At 40.3% G+C, this 21,829-nt stretch overlaps 1 protein-coding gene across 10 annotated transcripts in view; it reads right to left on the bottom strand.

Annotated features, from left to right (window-relative positions):
• The window catches only part of MAP7D2 (MAP7 domain containing 2), a 79,210-nt gene that overhangs the window by 19,657 nt on the left and 37,724 nt on the right, over positions 1–21,829 (bottom strand). For 3 of the 10 annotated variants that reach the window (XM_083850318.1, XM_083850320.1, XM_083850324.1), the window contains exons 2-7: positions 17,246–17,323; positions 14,205–14,368; positions 6,311–6,425; positions 5,313–5,411; positions 3,469–3,579; positions 2,004–2,126 (exon numbers count right to left, since the gene is read on the bottom strand). In XM_083850318.1, the coding sequence (XP_083706444.1) occupies positions 2,004–2,126; positions 3,469–3,579; positions 5,313–5,411; positions 6,311–6,425; positions 14,205–14,368; positions 17,246–17,323 (690 nt within the window). Of the gene's footprint in view, positions 1–2,003; positions 2,127–3,468; positions 3,580–5,312; positions 5,412–6,310; positions 6,426–6,612; positions 6,837–14,204; positions 14,369–17,245; positions 17,324–21,829 lie in introns of those variants that run through there. The other 7 variants (XM_083850322.1, XM_083850321.1, XM_083850325.1 and 4 more) reach the window with 7 other exon arrangements.

Genomic DNA, 21,829 nt, shown 5'->3' with positions numbered 1-21,829 from the left:
CAAATTGTAACCAAGTGACAGTGTTTACAGCCTTACTTTATTTCACCAACGTTGAGAAGGATATTGACTTTGGAAAAATGTTAATTACACACAAATTTTAAGGAGAACACTTTTTAAAAAAAAAATATCAAGGGCATTCCTATATCATCTCTTATGATGCCTTTTTGCATGCTTTCAAGTTTAACTGGGGCTGTGTTTTTCTTGACCAACTTTCCAGCAACTGGACTAAAGTTCATTGAATGTTAATAAAAATGTTCAGAAAATTGATTGCTGCTTAAGGTACTCCTACTTCAACCGTAACAAAAATGAATTATAAGCTTCCAATAAAAACTGTTTGCCTGAATATCTGGAGCTATATTAATAATGCTTTACCTTAAAGAAAGTGTCTTAAAAGTGAGGATCCTCATTTCTAAACTTACAGAAAATACAGGAGCAGAGCAATTTCGGCCCAGACATGATCTCAGGAGGCATGGTATACACTATGAAAAATAAAGACCCTATTCCCTGCTCAGGAAGTTACTTCTGTTGAGAGAAGTACACCTCAAATAAGAGATCCTCCTTCAACCTTTTTGCTGACAACTACAGTCAAAACCATCAATGGACACTGGGTATCGATGCTCTTTGTAATCTGTGCTACAGGTCGATCGCCTTGCAAAGAAATGACAAGAGGACTCCGGTTCAGAGTTGTTCCCAGAATCAGCATTCTAATTTCAGCTCAGGGAAAAGGCGATCTGCAGGCCAAATTGCATCCTTGTCAGACATGCCAGCGTGCTACTTTAAAAACTCTGTGATGAGGAGGGAGATAAGGCTGAGAGTTTACAAACAAAATGACTGGAGAAGGACAAAGAAAGTCCCTATTGATTTCTTCAATATCAAACACAACATAGAAAACATCTGTAGGTGGTCCAAGCAATTCACCTCAAAAATTTTCAGCAGAATATACTGATCTAGTTTTGAGTAGGCTTTTTTTTTTTCCTTTAGTCTTGACAGTAGTTGCTCCCTGAACAGTAAGTAAACTGGGAATTTTCTCATGGGCAAAGTACTGTATGACAACATTTCTGCTCCTAGCAGGTGCTACCTTTAATTTAAAACCAAGGGAAGTAATTTCAGGGTCATTCAAAACCAACATCCTTATGCACTACAACAAGAAGTAATGCACAAAGGAAAATACAATTACTTTGTAATTAATTTTTAAAATGTTTTGTATTAAAAATCACAGATGTAGGACCTGAGCCTACTGCAACTACAACATATGAAAATATAGAACATGAATATGGTAATCCATCTACTGTCTAACCAGTTTTATCCTTAAAAAGTTTCCTTCAGCAGACAGGTGTTTGGTTTGTTTTTATGTTGGTTTTTGGTTGCTTTTCTGCTTTTGAATAAAAGTGTGGGAAAAGCTATTAAACTTTTTTCCTTGTTTCTGCAAACACTATGACAGCAGGCATAACTTTTTAACTAGGAATTACTCAAAGTCAGGCCCGTGCCTAAGTAATTAGTAGGACTAGAAACATTAATTTTTCACGTTTGCAAAATAAGGAGTTTATTAAGACTGCCATTTACACATAGGAACAGTAATCATCATCCCTAATTTTAAGTTTCTTAAAGAGGAATATTTTCTACAACTGATACCTTCCAAATCAATGTGTCTATGTTTTTTCCTTTAAGTAAATATCATTTAGTATGTATATTTGTATGTATATACATACATACAAAAGTAATAGACATACACATGGAGTTAAAGCCAAAAAGGGATTTAACAGCAAAGAACTGTAACCCTGATAAAAATAGTAAAGGCTCAAATGGCACACTGGGAATTTTGTTCTGCATACTATTTGGATATAAAAGACGACAACAATACCATCAAGAACAGCTTAGTTAATAGTCTGTTTTGTGCTAGCATATAAATTGTCATTTGGTTCACAGTATTCCAATTTCTTTAAGCAACTACTCAAATGCAACCCAAAACATACCTTAATGGTTTCAAAAATTCACATTTTTACCTGGATTATTGTACTGCTCAGAAAGCACTAATGTACTTCTGCTTCTGGCTAAAGATGACTGTGTGGGAGTCAGCAGCCGAGAAACAATAAAGTTTTCCATTGGACTAAGATGCATGCGGTGAGCTGAAGGATGGGAGCAAATAAATTAAAATTTAAAATGCGACAAAACAAAACTATGTTAAAATAACAGAAACAAAACAATGAAATGATTAAATGAAATGAAAGTCTTGAAGCGTTTGAGATTTTAAGTATTTAAAGATAATTCTCATTCCCTCTGAAAAGGGATTTCTTGTTCCTCCACCACTTTAAATTATTTTTCAACCTGTACAATAAATATAGTAAGGTTAAGACTATGTTGCATTTTGTTCTTACACAGAGTAGTGTTCCCATTCCACAAAATGGCGGCTTTTGTGACTCAGCACGAGAAACATTTGCTTTCTTCCCCAGTAGAAAGGTGAAATAGTTGGTGTGACAGCGCAGCTACACTCTAGTGTGCCAACCATACTGGAATGCATTTAAAATTTGCAGTCTCACTGCATTATATAAATCTTACTTATACAATATGCCTGCATTCCCTTCTACTCTCTAAATATAAGCACCAACTATATAAGAAAGATATTTATAGATGTTCTTATTGCATGCATATATAAAGCCACATATCACAATAATCTCAAAGCTATTGATGAGTTTTCACTAAGCAATTCAGAAATGAAAGCAAATATATTTTTCTCTTTTCATTCTAGAAATGAGCCTTTACTGTCTCTTATTTCAGTCAGCATTTTTTTTCTCAGTTAAAAAAAGGCAGAGGAAAGGTGGGAAGAGGAAAAAAAAGACACACAAAACAAAACAGAAAAAATCCAAACAGTTCACAGAGGGATAAATCCTTCAGTCCTTTCGTCAGTCTTTAGCAACCACTAATCCTGCAGGATGATCATCTTTTACTGAGTCTCTCATGGATCAGGGCTTCAAATCAAATTAAAGAGCTCTGAAACTCTAGTCACCCGACTGAGGTCTCCCAAGTGACTCATCAGACGTACCTCTGCCAATTGTACGTCCCGTATCTATTGTCCAGCCTTGTTTGCTTTTCTTTGTTTTTCATTACTTGGCTAAAAGATTACAAGCTGTAGAGTTATGGGAAATCGCTGCAGTCACAGCATGTACAGTCTTATTTGCTACAGCATCAAAAGTTGAAAAAGAATCAGTAAACAAAAAAAGAACACCAAAAAAAGCCAACACCACAGCATTTGTCCCTGGCCTAGGATCTCCAGCAAGGCAGCATAGTCTTGGGACAGGCTATTGAACTGTTTTATTGTATTTCATATCAATAGTTAACTTACAGCCCCCCAAGTGTTTAATGGCTTTTGAATAATAGACATAAGAGAGTTGCATAGATATATGGACAGAAAGAATTGCTTTTAAGCAGAAGGAGAATTTATGCTGGCAGGAGACCAGCATTTTCACTTGCCTCTGTCGGGGGAATGTGTTATTGCCGCTGTGGAGGAGGAGAGGCGCTTACTGATTGGCGATTCCATTTGCTTTGGCAGGTTCATTGTAGAAGCTGAAAGTTTGTCACATGCTGCAGAGAGACGCATTGAAGATATTTGTATTCTTATCACGGTGTTGATAAACTCCCCAAATTAACCTTGCGTTTGTACTCATGGCCCTTGCCACTGATCACAGCGCTGGATGACTAAGGCATGAGATATGCTTGTTCCGACTGCCAAAGGACCAGCGTCTTCTCAGACATGCGTTGGGATGCAACTTTTCTGCTTGTGAATTTAACATTTCAGGTACATAACAGCCTGCGTTTTAGAGTCCCACAGGCGAATAACTGTGTATCAGGGCTGAATGAGTGAAGCCATTCTGATACAAGATGATCAGTATCAGCACAAGCAGAAAGTTACCTAAATAGAGGGGGGGAGAGCTTTTTGGTACTACCCCAAGTGTATTTTTTTTTTCTGTTATTTCTTCTCGCATACTGCTTGACAAAGCTTGTTTGAGCACATCTCACTTCCTCCCTTGCCATTTATTCAACAGAATGACTGGAAAATGCTATTCGACAACCGTTATTACCAGAGCGTACTCCTCTATGATGATCACTGCATGATGCTCAGAAGCACAGCAAAGTACAGACGCTTTGCCCTTTAAATTTATTTTTTTTTTTTCAAAACCAAAAATACTTTCAACTAAAGACATATACATGGCCCCAATCTGCAGCACCTAAATTACTGCATTCCCTATAACATCCATAGAAACCCCCTCAGTGGGGTCTGCGAGATTTGCCTCCACTTACTACAGTAAACTACAATTCTGTGTGTTTTTTTTTTTAGAAAAGCAGACAATGCTTTGCAAAGCAGGTAGCACACATGAGCTGCATATCCAAATCTTTGTACATGAGCAACGATTAGTACAAAAATTTGAATCTGTTTGCGCAAAAATAGTAGTTCTGCAAGAGCATGGGCCCAGCAACCAATAGGCTGCACTCTGCAGGAGGAATAGTCAAGCCTCGCTCCTCCTCCTGGGGGCGAGAAGGAACCTAGTTCTTAAAGCACTGGCTGCATTATATTTTCAAAATGTCACGTACATTTGAAATCAAAATTAGAAGTCCTATATGCAATTCATTCTTAATCTTGGAGCGCTATCTACTTCACAGTCCTTTTAGGGGGAACAGTTGAAAATAATAAAATAGATAAATCTGAAAACACAAAAGAAAACAAAACACGATTGCCTAAACAAAAAGTCAACTATCTGAGTTTGTTACAAATACCAGCATGGCCAAAACCCACTTCAAGAGGCTGAAAACATAGCATAGCTGTTTATGCCAAGTGTGCTCATTCTGAAAATATTGCAGAAAAAGGCCCTTGAGATGAGAAAAGAGGACTGTTCTGATGAAACACTGTCTCTGTAACACATTTTCTCCTACTGATTTTTTTCCAAACAGCACCTGCACACGTACATTTGAACCGTAATATATGCATATTTATATTTACACACACACACACACAAACACACAGAGTACCCACAGAATTAACAGAGATGAGGATCTGAGCTGTAGAAGTCTACAGTTAGTGCGAAAATCATGAAATGCCTCTACTGTGTTGGAATGTGAGGCATGCACTGCTCCACATGAGAAAATTAAAAGGAAATTAAAAAAGACACTTGGTCCACATCACTAAGGGTAATGCTGTAGAGTTATCAGACTGAAATAATAAGAAAACTGTGGTTAGGGAGGACAAGATCAGTGGATGGATTACGGTGATTAGAACAGTTATAAACGAGACACGATGGTACTGTGATTCTCTGAAATACCATTGAAGGAATCAGCAGGAGCGGTAGAGGTCACAGGGTCTGGAGGAAGGGTGTTGGCAGCTAAACCTAGAACAGGGGGTGGGGTATTTTCTGATTCACCTACACAGCAGAAAAATCAGAGCAAAAAGAGGTGAAAGAAATTACTGAATAAGTTGGGGGAGGTGGAATTAAGCATAAACTGCATCACAAAGACAAATCGGTTTCTTAAGAGTATGAAAGACTTTTTTTATCATCATGTATATTTAATTTTCTGGCTTTTTTGATGGCATTCCATGAAAATTAAGGCATGAAACAGTTTGCCGTTTTAGAGTTATATATACTTACACACTGCTTTAAAAAAAGGTCATTACCACATAAACATGGATACGTTTCCCTATAACTACAATTTATTAAAACCTGACAAATTAAAATAAATTATGATTTAAAACAGAAAACATGCATATTTTTGAAATATAAAAGCAGTACATGACTGATTATGAAAAAAGTATCTTTTTCTGAAGTCAAATCAAAAAGAGCGACAGCAAAAGTATGCGGGAGAAAAAAAATTAAACTGAAGATGCTGCATAGTCATCTAGAAATTCCTGTTAGGTTTTTAGAAGTACCAAACAATACCAGATCGTCTTTTGCAAGGCTTGGACAGCACTTAGTCCTTTAGTGAATATTAAATTTGCTAACTGTATGCGTGGGAAGACAATGCGGGGGAAGAGAATAAGGGAGAAAGAGCATAAATTTTGATTTTAGCATCTGTCATCCTCAAAACAGATTCTGATTACTCTATTAAAAAGATTTGCATTCCTAAAGTTAGGAGCGACCTTTTTTCCCCAGCAAGTGTTAGAGAGAGGGAGCCTGGCGAGCAATTACAAAGCATTTATTCACGCCCCGAGGCAGTAGCCCCTGCAGTACCACACTAACTATAAAACGCATCCTCCTTACTATCTCCACCACCTCACGCATTTTGCACTTCAGGATCTGCAATGCAGGCAGCCTGTTTCCCTTACCGTCTCTCCCTCCTGAGCCTGCAGCCAGTGCTCCTCCCCACGACCATCGCTTCTGCTTCTGTTCCAGCTGCTGGCTCCGTTCAAGGGACCGCCGCATCATGGCTTCTAAACGTTCCTGGTTATAATCGTACAAAAACAGAGAAAAACTGAAATCAGTTCTTTCAGGGCTTTTTTTATTTCCCGTTCCGAAACCATGCTAAAAATAAGCTGTTCCCCTGTTGCTCGACGGAGGATGTTTCCAGGAGCTTGTTTCCAATAGAAGAAAAAGGGCTGAATAAAGAAGGTATCAGTATGCTACCTACCTCCAGATATGTGTATCCTTTGTCTGCAAGCCACTGAGGTCACTACAGAGGCCTAAGTAAATAACACAGGTTGCATCACTGCCTAGCATCTGCTCCTGCTGGTGAGGCTGCTGCTGTGCTCTGGACTTAATTTGTATAAGAATAATGCTCGACAAGCATTAACTCCTTCTTGTCTATGCAGAACTCGAGATTTCTCCCATCCCCTTTCTGAGTACAGCTAAATTGCTGCAATGCCAGTGGCTCCTCCTAGCCACGCGGATAAATGATCACTTCAAACCCAAAGTAGGTTACTTTGCAGGATGGCCAATTTATTTATTTATTTTGGGGAACACTCCCTCTTTTCTTCCACTATGTTCTTTACAGTCTAGCCACAGGCATTTAAGAGCTGCTTCTTTTCCCTTTTTTTCCCCCGTGTACTGTTTTAGTACGTGCCCAGACCACCCCGTTCTATCTTTTTTCATCAACCTCCATATTCATCTCCAAGGCTTGATGAGTTAGGATTTTCAGATGGGAAAGAACAAGAAGTCTCCTTCCCTCTCCAAATCCTGCTCTACCTTTAACTAACAGCTAGGTATGGTTCTGTTTCAACTCCACCACGTCCTAACTCTCACGGACCTCCACTCAGTTTTGTTACCACCTCCTCCCCCTACTAGTTTCCCCACAACTTCTGCTGCAATGATGTGTGCACCTTTCTTCCTCCTTTCAAACCGATAAAACCTGGGTCTTCCCCACCCACCCACCATTCCATCACTTACCACCTTCCTTCCTTCCTCCTCCTGGTACACCTTGCTCACTTATGGCAACCTCTTCATTCTCCTGGTTCAGCAACACAATCTTTACTCTTACTGCCTCCAGCTCCTGCCCCAATCATTGTTAACCCTTTGATGCTATTAGTAGTTTTGGTCCTACTGCTTACTTACTACCTTTGTTATATCCTTCCCATCTTGTATAAAATTCCCATTTTATTTACTTCAAGCTCTCTCTTGCAGGCTTCTCACCCCAGAAACATAGTTTCTGTGGTTACATCATAACCCCTTCCATTTCTACCAATCCCCTGTACCACCTCCAGTATCTTTTGATAGCTCAGCTCAACCGAAAGCCTTTCCTGCATCTCTTGGCCAGATTATTTCTTCTCACTGACTCGTGACTTTAGTCTAGGTCTCCTACACCCCTTCCCTGCCATAGTTTAATCACAAAGTCTCAGTCGTTGTTCAAGCACATCTCCTTCAGTCTCTACATTGATGTTGAGCCTGTATTCTCAACAGAGCGCCTTCAGCAGACCAGACACGAATACCAGGCACCTCCAGTAACTACCATGTTGGGAACTTTATGCACACCATCCATAAACTTCCTGTTACCTTCCTGCAACCACCTGTAGTCACTGACTTTCAGTAATAGCTGATACACTCCCATCAGCTTCTGGACATCTGCAACTTCCTTTGTCTCTTACACGCCTTTGAGGAATCTCTTCTACTACCACGACTTCCAGTAATTTATTTCTGACCAGGATTTCCCACCTCAACCAACCCCACTATCAACTATCCACTGATTCCAACAGCAAACTACTACCTTTTTGTCTTTAAATTCTCTTAATTTTCTAACATATCACTTATACCATAAATTCCATTACAGATTCCTCCATACAAAGAATGAAAACAGGCGTTCAGCTCTGTTACCTTTTGGCCAGTTGACCTACTCTGCTGTTATAATTTCTGGTGCCATCTCCAGGAAGACGATCTTTTGGTCCCCTGTTCTGAGCTCACTTTACTTTTACCTTCCTTCTGTATCTGTAGCTCATGCTGTATCAGGTACATCAGACAGAGTGCTGAAAGAAGGCAGCTGCTTCCCCCTTTACACCTCATTTTTTTCTTTCCTTCTGTCTAGTCAGTGGCATCAGTGTTCAGGCAGGCAGGAATGCAAATGATGTCCTTCCTCCCTCCCCCTTTTTTTAAACCCCCTTAAGAGAACATGCACAAAGCATCACAAAGCTCAAGCACAGACCCTTCCGTAATAGCATAGAAAAAAAAAAGAAGAAAACATGTATGGCTTTGAATGCTCTATCACTTCTTGTCCATAGTTTGGATGTGTAAAGAAAGTAATCTTCCAATCTTAGGAATCCAAAGTCACTGTCCTGTAGCTAGCTACAATCTTTCTTTCCTTACTACTAAATGATTTTCACATTCAAAATGTGTGCTGACTCAGTATTTCAACTTCACATTTTCCACTTTTAACTACACACCTCTCGACATTAATTTCATTCTATTTCAGTCCCTTTTCTGTACTCTTTCCAAACCTGTTATTTCAGTACCAGTTCTTCTCTGCAGTTCACTTCTTTTCATTACTGTTTTTCTCCTATGGCTCTTACCCCAAAATACCTTCCTAGCAACAAAGTAAAATGACCCTCCCACTTCTTTCCTATTAAGGTGTACAACTCTACAGAATCTTTTTTCTTTCCATATCTAATTAATATTATTACTCATTAATAAAAAAGATAGTGTGAAAGCAGACAAGCTTCAATTATCTGGGTGATTTATGACCTTTTTAAATGCTGCTCGGAGCAAAGCTCAGCAGTATGTTCCAGCTTGGAAACCACAGAATACACTTACACCACCTACTATGAGGGCATTGTTCTAAGAATCAAACCATGTATGATGAAATAATATAAAGAAAATAAATGATTTTTCATTTCATATATATATATGAAAGCTCAAACCACACACATCCTGAGGTTGAAATCTTCAATTACACAATGTGTAGAAGCCATCATTTATTCTCATTTGCAAAGAGCCTTTCATTAAAGCGCTACAGAACATAATGATTAAGCCACATGAAACCCTGCAGATATATCTTAGATAAAGAACAATATGAAGACCTTTTGCACAAAGAAAGGTCTGTTATTAAAAAGCATTAAGTTAGCACAAGACTGAATGCTAAAATTAAAAAGTCAAACAAAGCCAAAAAGACAAAGAGAACAACTGAGATGCACAGAAGCATAGCATAAACAACTCATACATTAATGATCTTTTTGTGACACAAACTAAACAGCAAGACAAAGCGTTTCTTCATCAGCAAACACTGTGCAAAACCCCTGCGATGTTATAGACACGGTACCTTCTTAAAGACATACCCCACCATCTGACCCTTGTTTGGGAATTCTAATTGCTATAGATCGAGAAAAATCTCTGCACTGGATATATAGTTAACTTCCACAAAAAAAATATATAATGTACAAGCTTCACACGTGGGTTAACTTAAGAATGAGTAAAAGCATAAAAAGAGAGCCATCTACTGCTAGTAACTAAACAAACATGTTGCTTTCCAAAGCCCATATAGTTATTCATGCATGTTTTTCTCAGACTAAACAACAGAACAAACATTTGGACTGCCTGAATTAAAATACAAAACAAAAAAAAAACTGAACTGTGAATACAAATAATTTGACTGAAGTACTTCCCTTTTACTTATGTAAAACATGACACAGATGCAAAAACAAAGAAAAAACAATTTTACAAGTATTATGACTCATTTTGTGCAAACAATTCTAAAACAATCTCCCTTAAACCTGCAATAAAACATCTAGAAGACCCAAACGTAAGATTAGAGCAAAATCTCTTCCTTTTCTTTTATATATTCATCAGTGCCATATGTAAGTAGCTGTTTCCTGATCTTATCAGTTGGCCTCATGTTACATTAGAGAGGCTCCTCCATGTAACAACAAAAAAGCTCTGTTGTTTTCTACTTAAAGAAAGGAAATAAATTTTAGAAAATTGTTTTTTAACTACCCCTTCTGAATATAACTCATTTCTACCCCCAGCAATTTAAAATTATGGGTGTGTATAAAGAGAAGACTTACACAGAAAAAGGGTGTGTGCATCAGAGAATAAAAAGATGGGACAAATGAAGGCTTTGCGTTACCGTACGTACGTGTGGAGCTGGAGCAGCAATAATGGCAGAGAGGGCGCACACGGCAGCAGAGAGGATGCTCATTATTACACAGAGGACTAAACTCTTCTCATGTCCACTGCAGAGCAATCAAGAGACTGCTTGCATAGCAATCTCAACCAGCTTGCAGCAAAATTTCTGTATTACTTGTGCAACTGAATTCCACTCGTTATATGAGCTGCTACAAGATGTTTGAAAGGTGTTTATTAATTACATATATTATAATCAGAAAAGTAAATAACTGACACTATACCATCCTAAGATTTTTCCACCTTGTGTTTAAGTGTTAATATTTTTTTTTTCAAATGTAACAAGCACTGGATGTACACCAAAACAAACATCTAACTAAAAAGAATCTTCCTGGTGCTGTAGGATGTTCTTTTCCATTTAACATTGATCTGTTTAAGTTGGCGTGCTGGACTAGATTTGATGCTGTCTAGCTTTTTACTAGTAGCTGTTCGTTTAAACACTGCTATGTTGGTAGGATCAGTACTAATGTTATCAGTTCCCTTCTTAACAGTATCTGATGGTTTTATTAAAAACTAATCTTTGACTATATGGATGCTATTGCTCCTATTCACACTACTACCCTTAACAAACATCACTTGTGTGGGCCACGTATTGTAATAAGGCGTTTATTTACAGTGCACTTCCAAAGCACACGGAAGCTTCAAGGTGGGAAAAGGGAAAAAAAAATAACCAAACGAGGACCAGCTTTGCTTTTATATAGCCCCAGCTCCAACTGGCTGCTTGCTGTTTAAAGCATCTCATTAATACCTTCAGCTGAACACCACCACGCTTCTTTCCTCATGGCTCAGGGATTGCTTACACTAAGGAGAAGGCAGCTTTAAAAACAATATGGAGGGAAGGGTGCTGCCACCAAATACCTCTCCAGATATGAAAGGTGCAGTCAACATAGAGCAAGGACTTTCAGCAAGGATTTTCAGAGACATTTATTCAGTTTCTGCCTCAGGAATTGGCAACACTTCCATTGTACTCCGAGGAAGCTCTAGTTGCCCTGGAGAAAAACTCTGCTAGAACACCTCCATTTCCATTAATACAAACTATAAAATTGCCACCTCTTATCTGGCAGTGGAGAGGGAAAAAAAGGCAAAATAAATCAAATTTTGGTCACCTCCTCTTTGACAAGTCCTTTGCATACAAAGCAGCTGAGCATAGAAAGCTCTAATGTACAAAATGAACCAGAGCCATTCACTTCTCAAACTCTTACAGACACAACAATATTTTTAGAGTGAGATTTATATAACCTGTTCCTGTCACAAATATGCACTGCCTTCTGCTGTGCTAAAAAGCAAAAAAAAAAAAAAAAAAAGACCCAAGGAGGACATGAAGGATAACCAATAAAGCAGACAGCAAGGAACAAAATCTCTCTATTTGACACTTCAGACACCTGATGGGCAGGATTGGGCAGTGCTCCAATCCCCACCCAAGTAAACCAGTCTTAAAAGGAGAAACACCAAGCACGGGCTGTAGTATGCTGGCTCACTGGCCAGGTCACAAACCCACAGGGTGTGGGAAATACAGGCTCAAAGCTCCTCCAGTAAAGACAACCTCAAATGTCCAGAATGACTCAGGTGCAGTGAGTGATTTGCAATGCCCATGGAGCTGCGACTTCATCACTGTCCTTACTCAGACCTCCACTGCTACTGCATATACGGGATTTGAGGGGAGAAACCCGTGGCTCATCAGAGCTGGGGGGTGGATTTGGCAGATCCTTCAGTAAAATTCAAGTGGAGTTCGAGAAATGAGAGAATGACGAGTAACTGTGAAGCGAAGCCAGGAGGTGGTGGTGTCTCCCCTTCCCGACTCCTTTCCTCCCTCATCCTCCCGTTTTCTACAGATTATTACTCCATGTACCCTTCCCTCCTTCAGAAACTCCTGGATATTCCCATCCATCAGGTCTAATCCAAGCCCAAACAAGCACGCACCCTCTCCTGCCCTCCTGCCCCCATTAGCCCTTCCTCAGCTTCCTCAGCCCACACGAGGCTTTGGACAGTTTAAGCTTGAAGGATGGGCTGAATGAGCAGATTTTTGAGTGTTGGTATTCATTCAATGATCACAAGCTTGGAGGCAACAACCCTTTCTTCAGTCATTAAAGTAGTCTCCCAGTATGAGAACTGGATGTGGGGGAGCTGTTTAGGTGAGAACAGACTTGCTGATACTGGGGGAATAACTCCTGAAAAATATCACCACAGGCTTGGCCTCTTCTTACACCCACCTCTGGACAAATGCAGGAGGCCATTACAGGAGATGTGGCTCCCCTCAGAACAGACCTTTGGGTCTGACCTGACACAGCCTCTCTCACGTCTTACAACCCACACTCCGATTTCTCCAGCGTGGGTAAATCATGCAGGCAGGCAAAGCAGGCAAGCTGTGCACATTGCCCACACCTCTCCCCTTCCCTGCTCCCCTCCAGTGCAATTTTTGAGGACAGGGATTTGGAAGTGTTTGTACTTGCCACTTTCCTCTACGTCCCCCATGAAGGAGATCAATTTTGCTTAGCTCCAAAAGGTTATCACAGCTGGAAGCACTGGGGAAGGAGAACATCAGGTCAATGATGTTACCGTGGAAGGAGATAGACCTCCTAAGCCTTTGTTTCCGTTTTTGTCATCCTTCGCAACAAAATTTGAAATGATTCACATGACAAAACATTTTAAAATGAATTCTCAGCTATTATGCAGAAGCCAGAAACAGTATGTTACAGTTGAAAGAGGAATGGCAGGATATAATTTACTGTAACCTGAAAAGAAAATTAAGAATCAAACACAGAAGGAAAAAAAAAAGCACACACACACACAAAGAATTGTGTTATTCTGATCCCACGTGGAAATGTTTTATCTCGTTTGCAAAGATATTTGATCAAAAGGTGTGTGGGTGTGGGTGGGTGGGGGGTTAATAAAGGCAGATTTCTATAGCCTTTTTTTTTTTTTTAAATCCCTAAACCACTGCCCCTTTTTCCAAAAATCATTAATTCTTTATCAGTTGCAGTCGCAGTGCTGGTGTTTTCTACAGAATGTGGTGAAGGGAGGCACACACACACATTACAATCAGAAATCAGCATCAGAAATTGGACCCACTAGAGCAAAAAAAAGAACCTTAAATGATCTCAGTGGAGAAAGTAGAAGAGAGGTATGATTATTTCTGTTCTACAAATTTAAATCAGACTAGATTCGTCACTACTTTAAGAATTTCTGATTATATGTTACCAAGGAAAAAAAATACTCATTTGTTTACACTGCCTGTGCAACTGAAATTGTATTTATGAAAGTGTAAATAAAATCTTGTCAATTTATGGAAACACTCATCTTTAAAAGCTACCTTCTGAGACGTTGCTGCTTTATCATCTGACAATCAGAATCCCAAATATATTAGTGTAAGTAGATGACTATTTTGTAAGATCAGACAAAAATCAACAGACAAAATCTTGGAAAAATGTTTTCGATGTACAAGCAGTAGTAGAGTATTTATGGCTGTGGTGATGCATGGGTGCAGTTCACAAAGTATGTCCATAAGTCTCTGGGACAAAAAAAAAGAAAAAAGAGAGAAACCTGCTGTGCACATCAATATTCCACTATCTGTAGTGCTAACAGATACAGTTGCTCTGCTGTATGAATCCCAGTGGACCTTACCTCCTCCTCTTTAAGCTTTTGCCTCCGCTTTTCTTCGACAGCTGCTCTCTTCTGCTCCTCTCTCTGCCTCTGTTCCTCCAACCTTCTCCATCGTTCCTCCACTTGCTTTTCATATTGAAGTTTTGCTCTCCTCTCCTTCTCCAGTATCTGCTGTTCTCTAGCAGCTTAGGCAGAGAAAAACACGTGTTTCACTTAATGCAAATTTTCTCCTACTTTAAAATTACTTGATAGCATGACACAATAGAGTAAAATAACAAACACGTATACAGGCTCTTTTAGTGCACTAAGATTAAAAATACAGTGCATAGAAATGCTTAAATGATTAATAAATTCAACTGATACACTAATTAATATGGAAGCCCTTCGTACATAAGGTGACAATTTGTTCCCCAACTTGTGTAAAGACAGTGTGCATAATATTTAACAATTCTTTTATATATATATAAATATACATAAATCCTTCTAATCCTCTGTAGCTCAAAGCCAATTTTTTTTTCAGACATAACAAATGTTCCCACTAGGTTCTGAAGTGAATCAATTTCTTATGTTGAAGCAAAAGCCCTTGGAATTTCTTTAAAACTATGTTTCTCTTTACAGGGCTACCTTCAAAATAAATACATAAAAATAGAAGCTAAACTTCCCATGAAGCTTTGAAAATACACCATTCTGTTCATAATTTGATGCTATGCTGTTATAGGCTCCAGGCAGTAAAAGAAAATATTTTTTTTATTACTGAGAGTTTGTCCAGTTGTTTCTTCCAACTAGAGTCATAATCCCCTTGAGACATTACCTTGTTGTTACAGAAATTCAGACTGCAACATTACAAACAGGACTGTTGCTTCAGGTTTACACAGGGCGCATAAGTAACAGAAGTTAATGTGACAAACGGTGAAGAAAAACCCAGTTCTGGTGCAAGTGCATTCCATAAAAGGCACGAAAGAGGTCAGTAAGCATGCCTTCATACACACAGACCTGTAATGTCATACCAACATACATACAGCCAATATGAAGGAGAGAATATTATCACAGCTGCCAGGCTAAGAACTTGAAAGTTATGGAAATCCTGAATTAGCATGGTTTATACAAGAGCTGGTCCTTCATTCTGCTCATCTGTTCAGCCCCAGTCGACTTTTTCAGTCACTGTTTCCCTGTCCAGCAAATTATCACCCTTCAAGCATTCTCGCTTTCAGCTTCTTCCCTTCAGTCCTAGGCTCTTGCTGAGCTATCTCAATTCCCTCTTCGTAGATCAGCCTTTTGCCCTCAGCTCCTTGCCCCCCAGCTCTTTAACCACAGCTGTGGTTAAAGTCCCTTCTAGTATCGCTCTGTCACCAAGTCAGAGTCCCCCAACACCAGATCCTTTCCCAGCAGACGCATTTCTTCCTCTTGAAGACCAGACCCTTGTAAGATACTTCCTCGTGTCCAACCTGCTTTACAGAATGCCTTCTGCCTTATTCTCGTTAGTAGTATGGTTGGGGCTGTCTTCCCCTTTAGTCTTGTGAGAACTCACTAGTTTTCTTCCACTGCAGGGCAGGTCAACATGAGAGGGGTGTTAGTGCTGCAGGTGAGCCTGGACTCTTAAGAATGAAGACTTGGATTTGTCAGCAAGTAGTTACCTCAGAGACAGTGGAAAACAAGTGACCGGTCACTAATTATTGATGACTACTAGCCATGTTACGTAGAACAGGTGAAAACAGCATGCTGGAGTTGATAAAAACCAAAAATAGAGTAAGGTGTCCAGAGATTGTGCTAAAATTACCTTTTGAGTATGTAGGTGAAACCCGGGACACATTCTGGACAGAGAAGCAAACCATTCTGTCATCACAGACATGAATACAATTCTTGTTTCTTGATTCAGGGATACTACACCACTACCTAATAAATTTTGGCTTTCATGAGAAGGTTATTCTGTATTGCTGCAAAATACCTGCTGTCTGCATAAATATTTGTCCTTCTGGGGAACTGTGTTTTTTTTCTGAACTTCTGAAATAAACCTGCTGTAGACAAAAAACTACTGAGGTCAAAATCCAGAGCTCCTTATTCTAGAAATGGTCTCTCTCTCTCTCTAAATATATATATATATCTTTCCAGAAGGCATGTATAACAGTGTCTGGTTATAAGCACCGCAACCAACACCTTTCAAACCCCCTAGGCCAGCCACTCCAGTTTTCAGATTTCCAGATTCTCCAGTTTTCAGTTTTCCTCCCATCTTCTCTTCTGCTTTTTCATCCAAGTCCTTTCCAACCTACTACTCATATCGCTTACTCAGGAGCCAGCAAAGCAGAGATAATAAAGAAGAAAGAAGAGGTAGTTTGGACTGAACATAGCTATATGAGATATATATTGCAAACCTAAATTTTACAGAACCAAAATGTTGGCAATTCCCTTTGAGAAGTAATGTCAAGTAGCCTCAAGTTAACTGTGCTACTGACCTTTCTGGTTACTGCACTGAGGAAAATCAGTTTAATTATTATTTTATTTATTATTATTATTTTTTAAACTTTATATATGCACATACACATTAAAAAAAGTTTAAACAGTTCATTCTTCTCTCTCACAAAATTTCCCTGACATTCCCTTGGAGGTATTAGTACATTAAAAATGACTGACTCTTTAAAAAACAATGAATTGATAGATTTTTTCATTCCCTTGAAAGAAGATTAATCATTTTGAAACTGTCAGAAAAATATTCAGCTTTATGCCATACTGAACAGCTCCATCGTATCTTTTAATATGGCTAAAACTTAATAGACTAAAACTGAGGCTGTTTCAGCAAATCATCATACGTATTATCATAAATACTACACAAGGATTATTTAGTTTTCTTTTTTTTCTTTTACAAATCAGAAACCTAAGTTAGGATCTTGCACGTTAACTATAGAATGGAAATCAAAGAAGGCATAGACTAGTTTTAAAGAAGAAATACAAGCAATAAAGACTAGCAATAGACAGGGTTTAGAATTCAGAACAGAAAAAATGTCACGATTAATTTAAGCCTATCAGCACATATCCATAAATAATACATGCACCTCCTGCCATCTTACCAAGGTATTTCTCTCTTTCTTCTCTTCTCTCCTTTGCGAGTCTTTGTCTCTCATCAGTTTTTAGAAATCCATCAATGGCTGAAGTCAGAAAGAGAAGAAAAATGAAAGTGTTAATAAAATTAAAGCAGACAAAAGAACTCAAAAAAACCCCACCAAATTAAATCTAATGCATTTAACAACCCAAACAAAGAACATGATTTTGCACTTGGGGGGGGACAACAAGTTGGGACTTGGATATATCCAGAGCAGACTCCTACCTACTGCCGAAGTCCAAGGAGGGCTCATCCGTGTAAATACCTGACTCCTCTCCTCAGAGCGGACAAGCATGTTGTTAGTGCTTGTTTAAAAGTTTGTAACTTTGTTGGGAAACACCATAAGGATGCAATTAGTATCCATTCAACCTTGTTAATAAGCTCATTTTCAAGTTTTTGGCTAAAAAAAAGCGGCGGTTCAGGAAAGCAGTAAAAGCAGTACACAGCTCTCTCATAGTTTAGTGCTTTGTGGAAGTCCCAGCCTTCGTATTTATGGCTTAACACAGGCACACAACTTCCCTGCCCACAGGAAACCACGAGCACCAGCTCACTGCAACAACCAGTAATTAGTGCTGGATGAGGCTACGGAGGCAGCTGCCCTCCTACCCCCTTCTCCAGGTAGGAAACACAGTTTCCTCCTGCAGCCGGTACCTAAAAGCAGGTTACCTGTTTGGGAGGAGGTCGCCTAAGGATGTTTTGCACCGGGATCCAGACACCGCAGCTCTTTGTACAGCCTGATCCACCAAACAGCGCGATTTAACCAGGCAGACGGAGCGTGACACACGGGGTGCCTGGGAATTACCTGCCGTCCTTCGTGCCCTGCGATGAGCAGACAGCTGAACCTGTGCAGGCTCCTCCACCGTGCTGCTGAAACACCACGGGCAAGCGGAGCAGCCCCTGCTTTCCAGACAGGCTTCAGCCAGTGACTTGAGAGATCAGCTAGAGGATGGGAGCCTTGTCCAACAGCCTACAGGGCCTCCGGTGCCCTCGTCTCTCTCTCTGCTTTCAGGATCTGCTGGGGTCTTAGCAGGGCTGCAGCACAAACAGGCATGGGGTTTCACATCCTTGGTAATCATTATTTGAGCTCCCTACTGAGTTACTCTATAATGAAATCTCCTTCCCTTTTCCTCAAAGAACTGCAGTTGCTCTTTTTTTTCCAGATAAATATGACGGAAAAGTGACTTTGACTGTAGCCCTGGTTCTCTTCCCCCGAAGTCACACTCCCAGGCTCGGAGGTTGTCCTGTCCATGGGAGCAAAGCTGGTGCATAGCAAGGACCTTTCTGCCACGGGCACTCTTCTGTAGCAAGTCTGAAAACCAGACCCGGTGGTCTCTTGTGGCCAGGGAAAATGCAGATCTCAGCTGCTCTGCATTAGATTAACAGCTTGCTTTTTTCCCCCCACACAGCACCTTCCAGCTCCATCTCTGAGCCTCCTCTGCCAACACACACGCAGACAGCGACTCCCCGATGGCAGCCAGGCCCCCGGAAAATTGCGATGACAGCTGCCGGCTGGTTAATTACACCTCAAAGTTGTGGGTCAGATAAACAGCTATTTATTACCAAAGACTCATCCTACTCCCGGACTACTCCACTTGTTTGTTCACTCGGTGAACATTTATTGTCAGATCTGACAGACAATGAGAGCAGCAAACGGCTCGGTAGAGCAGCCGTGACGGTGCCGTGCAACTACTTTGAAAGGTCCTGCAGTAAGTAGCTAAGAAGGAAATTCCTGTTGTCAGCATGGTTAAATTACAGCTCCCATCAATGGAAAGTTTTTCAGAGATCTGAAAGTCAAAACGGCTTGAAACCTGCAATGGGACTCTGTGATTCAGACTAGAGGTAGCAGAAGCTAAATCAAGACTGGAACAAGAGCCTGAGGAAGGAAGAGTGGGCTTGGGAGCAGGCAGGGACTTAAACAACGAAGGAGGCAAGCTGAGGCAGAAACCGAGGGCTTCTGAGGCAAGAACCCTAGCCGGGATGGAGAAGTGGCACTTGTGAAATGGAAACCAGGATGGCGATAAGCTCAAGGATTGTAAGAGCCCCTCGATCATGTTCACAAAACCCTGCACTGCCTTTCATCACCCTCCTGCATTTATCTATGAAACTGCCAAACATACATCCCACTATTATCGCCAATAAAATCAGAGTGAATTTATCTCTGCGTTGACTGCTTTATGAATGCAACTGGCAGAAGTGGATCTGCAGGCTCTGGCCTTGCTCACAGCTGCCATAGCTCTCCAAAGCTGAGGTACGATGAGATGGGATGAAACTTCTGATGTTTTAGGCTGGCTTTCTCAAGACTTCAGGTGTCTTAATCCCATCCAGGTAATATTAAAAGAATATAAAGATTGTAATGCCAGATACTTAAGGAATTTGGATGTATCACAATTGAAGCAGTCTGTGTGATCCTTGTTTCTCTTCCATCCACACACGTATTACACGATTTTTCCTTTTATGTCCCTTGGCTTATGCAATGCATAGGATGAACCTCCTCAAGAGGTGAACCAAGTTCGCAGCAAAAGAATTGTGATTTATGCTTCCTGCTTCATTTCCTTCTGAAACCGGGAAGCGGTTAGAAAGAGAAAGATCTATCATCTGAAGGCTGCCTTGGAGAAGAGCACTCCAGAGGTGGCTATGTCACAGGGGAAACAAGTGCATTGGATGACTGCTCATTAAATGTGCAACATTAAAAAAAAAAACTACGTGGAGGAAAATACTGTGCAATCTAATTAAGTACAGACATCATAAATGCATATGCATGCAGCAAGGGTAGCATTAAAATTGCACAGGCATCCTCAGTACCAGCATTTCTTAACTCAAGAACTTGACTTCATGAATCAGCTTGCCTGCCAAAAAACAGAAATTTGCTTGCCTTCTGAAAGTAAATATGAAGGATGGAATAACCATTCCTTGGATAATAATTTGTACTCTGTGCACTAAGGCCAAAATTAGTGCATTTACTACACATCTTCATGCAATATACATTATAAAAGTAATGGGCGCAGCAGTAACCTGTGGTGAGAAATTTGATTAATGATGGAAATTCGAATTCTTATTTCATAAAGCAGACTACAAGCAGCAAGCCAGCACAGACAACTCCACCATTAAAGTAACATAACATCATTTCTATCGCATACTACGAACTACCGACAGAGGGCAGAACAAGGTTTGAATGAAGAAGAAAACCCCACAGCGAAAAAACAGCTTTCACTGTGACGTGGAAAGTGACCTCAGGTTAATATCTTGTACAGTCAGCTTTATCCTGAGCTTTCCTTGTATTTACAACCACACAAGGTTAAAAAGCTTTGCCGCAGTCAGCGCAACATTTAAGAGTCAGGACATCAACATAGAGTGGTTGTGCCTTCTGCCAACCAGAATAATAAAAACAAGGAGCCAGGAGCAGAAAATCCTCTATCAACCTTTTATTCCCTGTCTTATAATAAGGAATAAGGAAAATGCCCAATTAACAACAATGAAGATTTTATTGGGAGGGTGAGGAGGGTGGTTTCCTTACAAGTACTACTTATACTTCAGTTCCCTGCCCTCCTCCAAAAAACCTTTTCCAAGGAGTCTCCACTCTCAAAGGAGTGAGTCTGACTGCTGGGCTAATTCCTTGAGATCATGCCTCATTTTTTGACTGAGGAGGGCCTGCTGCTCCTCTGGGACTTGGTTACAACAAGCACTTCCAAAGAACGTAACTTAAACCAGTTATAATGTCAGCGGTCCTGCAGCAGTGACCTATCACCTCATGCTGAAGGACTCCTTCAAAACCACGTTACTTTGAAATAAATACATACAGAACTAAAATCTGGCACGTTAATCGCTGCTTCAACCCTTTTAGATGGACAACATAAATCTACTTTAACAGATGAAAGAGGGCCAGAACACGTGCACACGCTCTGCACCACGTACTGTTGCATAAACATCTTGGCTATTGCTGAAGACAGAAAGGAAGGTCGCTGCGTCCTGACGAGACGCAAGGCCAGCTCTGTCTCGTGCAACCCATACCCTGCTTCTGGTTGAGAAGATGAGCACTTGAGCAGGACAATCAGGTTACTGGAAGCTGAGAGTATGCTTCGTTAGGATCAAGCAGCTGCTTGGACACCTCTTCCGAAAATTGCACTTGAGTAACTGCCAGCAGGTAACGCCTCCATTCATTTTTTTTCTTACTTTGTTTTTAAACCCCTGTACTCTTCTCAGCTCTGTAATATCCTATGATATTTGGTTTCACAATGTGTTTATATATAGCAGATACCCAAACCTTTGATAGCAGGCATCCCAATGGAAAAGAAGAGTCAGCTGGGGCTCCAAGGCCAGCTCTACGTAACCGCATCCAACACATTCAGACCTTTGGCCAGCCTACACGACCGCGTTCAATGCCTTTAGACCTTTGCCCACTCTACACAACCATGTTCAACATAGTTTAGACCTTTGCCACAGTGCGTATACCCTAAAGTGATGTTGCTGCATTGGAGAAATTCCTGGATCTGATGCAGTTCTGTCAATGGGAAAGCATTTTTCTTCCATACTGTTTACGGTGTTCAGGGAGACG

This window comes from Anser anser (assembly GCF_964211835.1).
Source record: "Anser anser genome assembly, chromosome: 1".
Taxonomy (NCBI): domain Eukaryota; kingdom Metazoa; phylum Chordata; class Aves; order Anseriformes; family Anatidae; genus Anser; species Anser anser.
The sequence above is the reverse complement of the archived record's forward strand: the minus strand, read 5'-3'. Positions and strand labels throughout refer to the sequence as shown.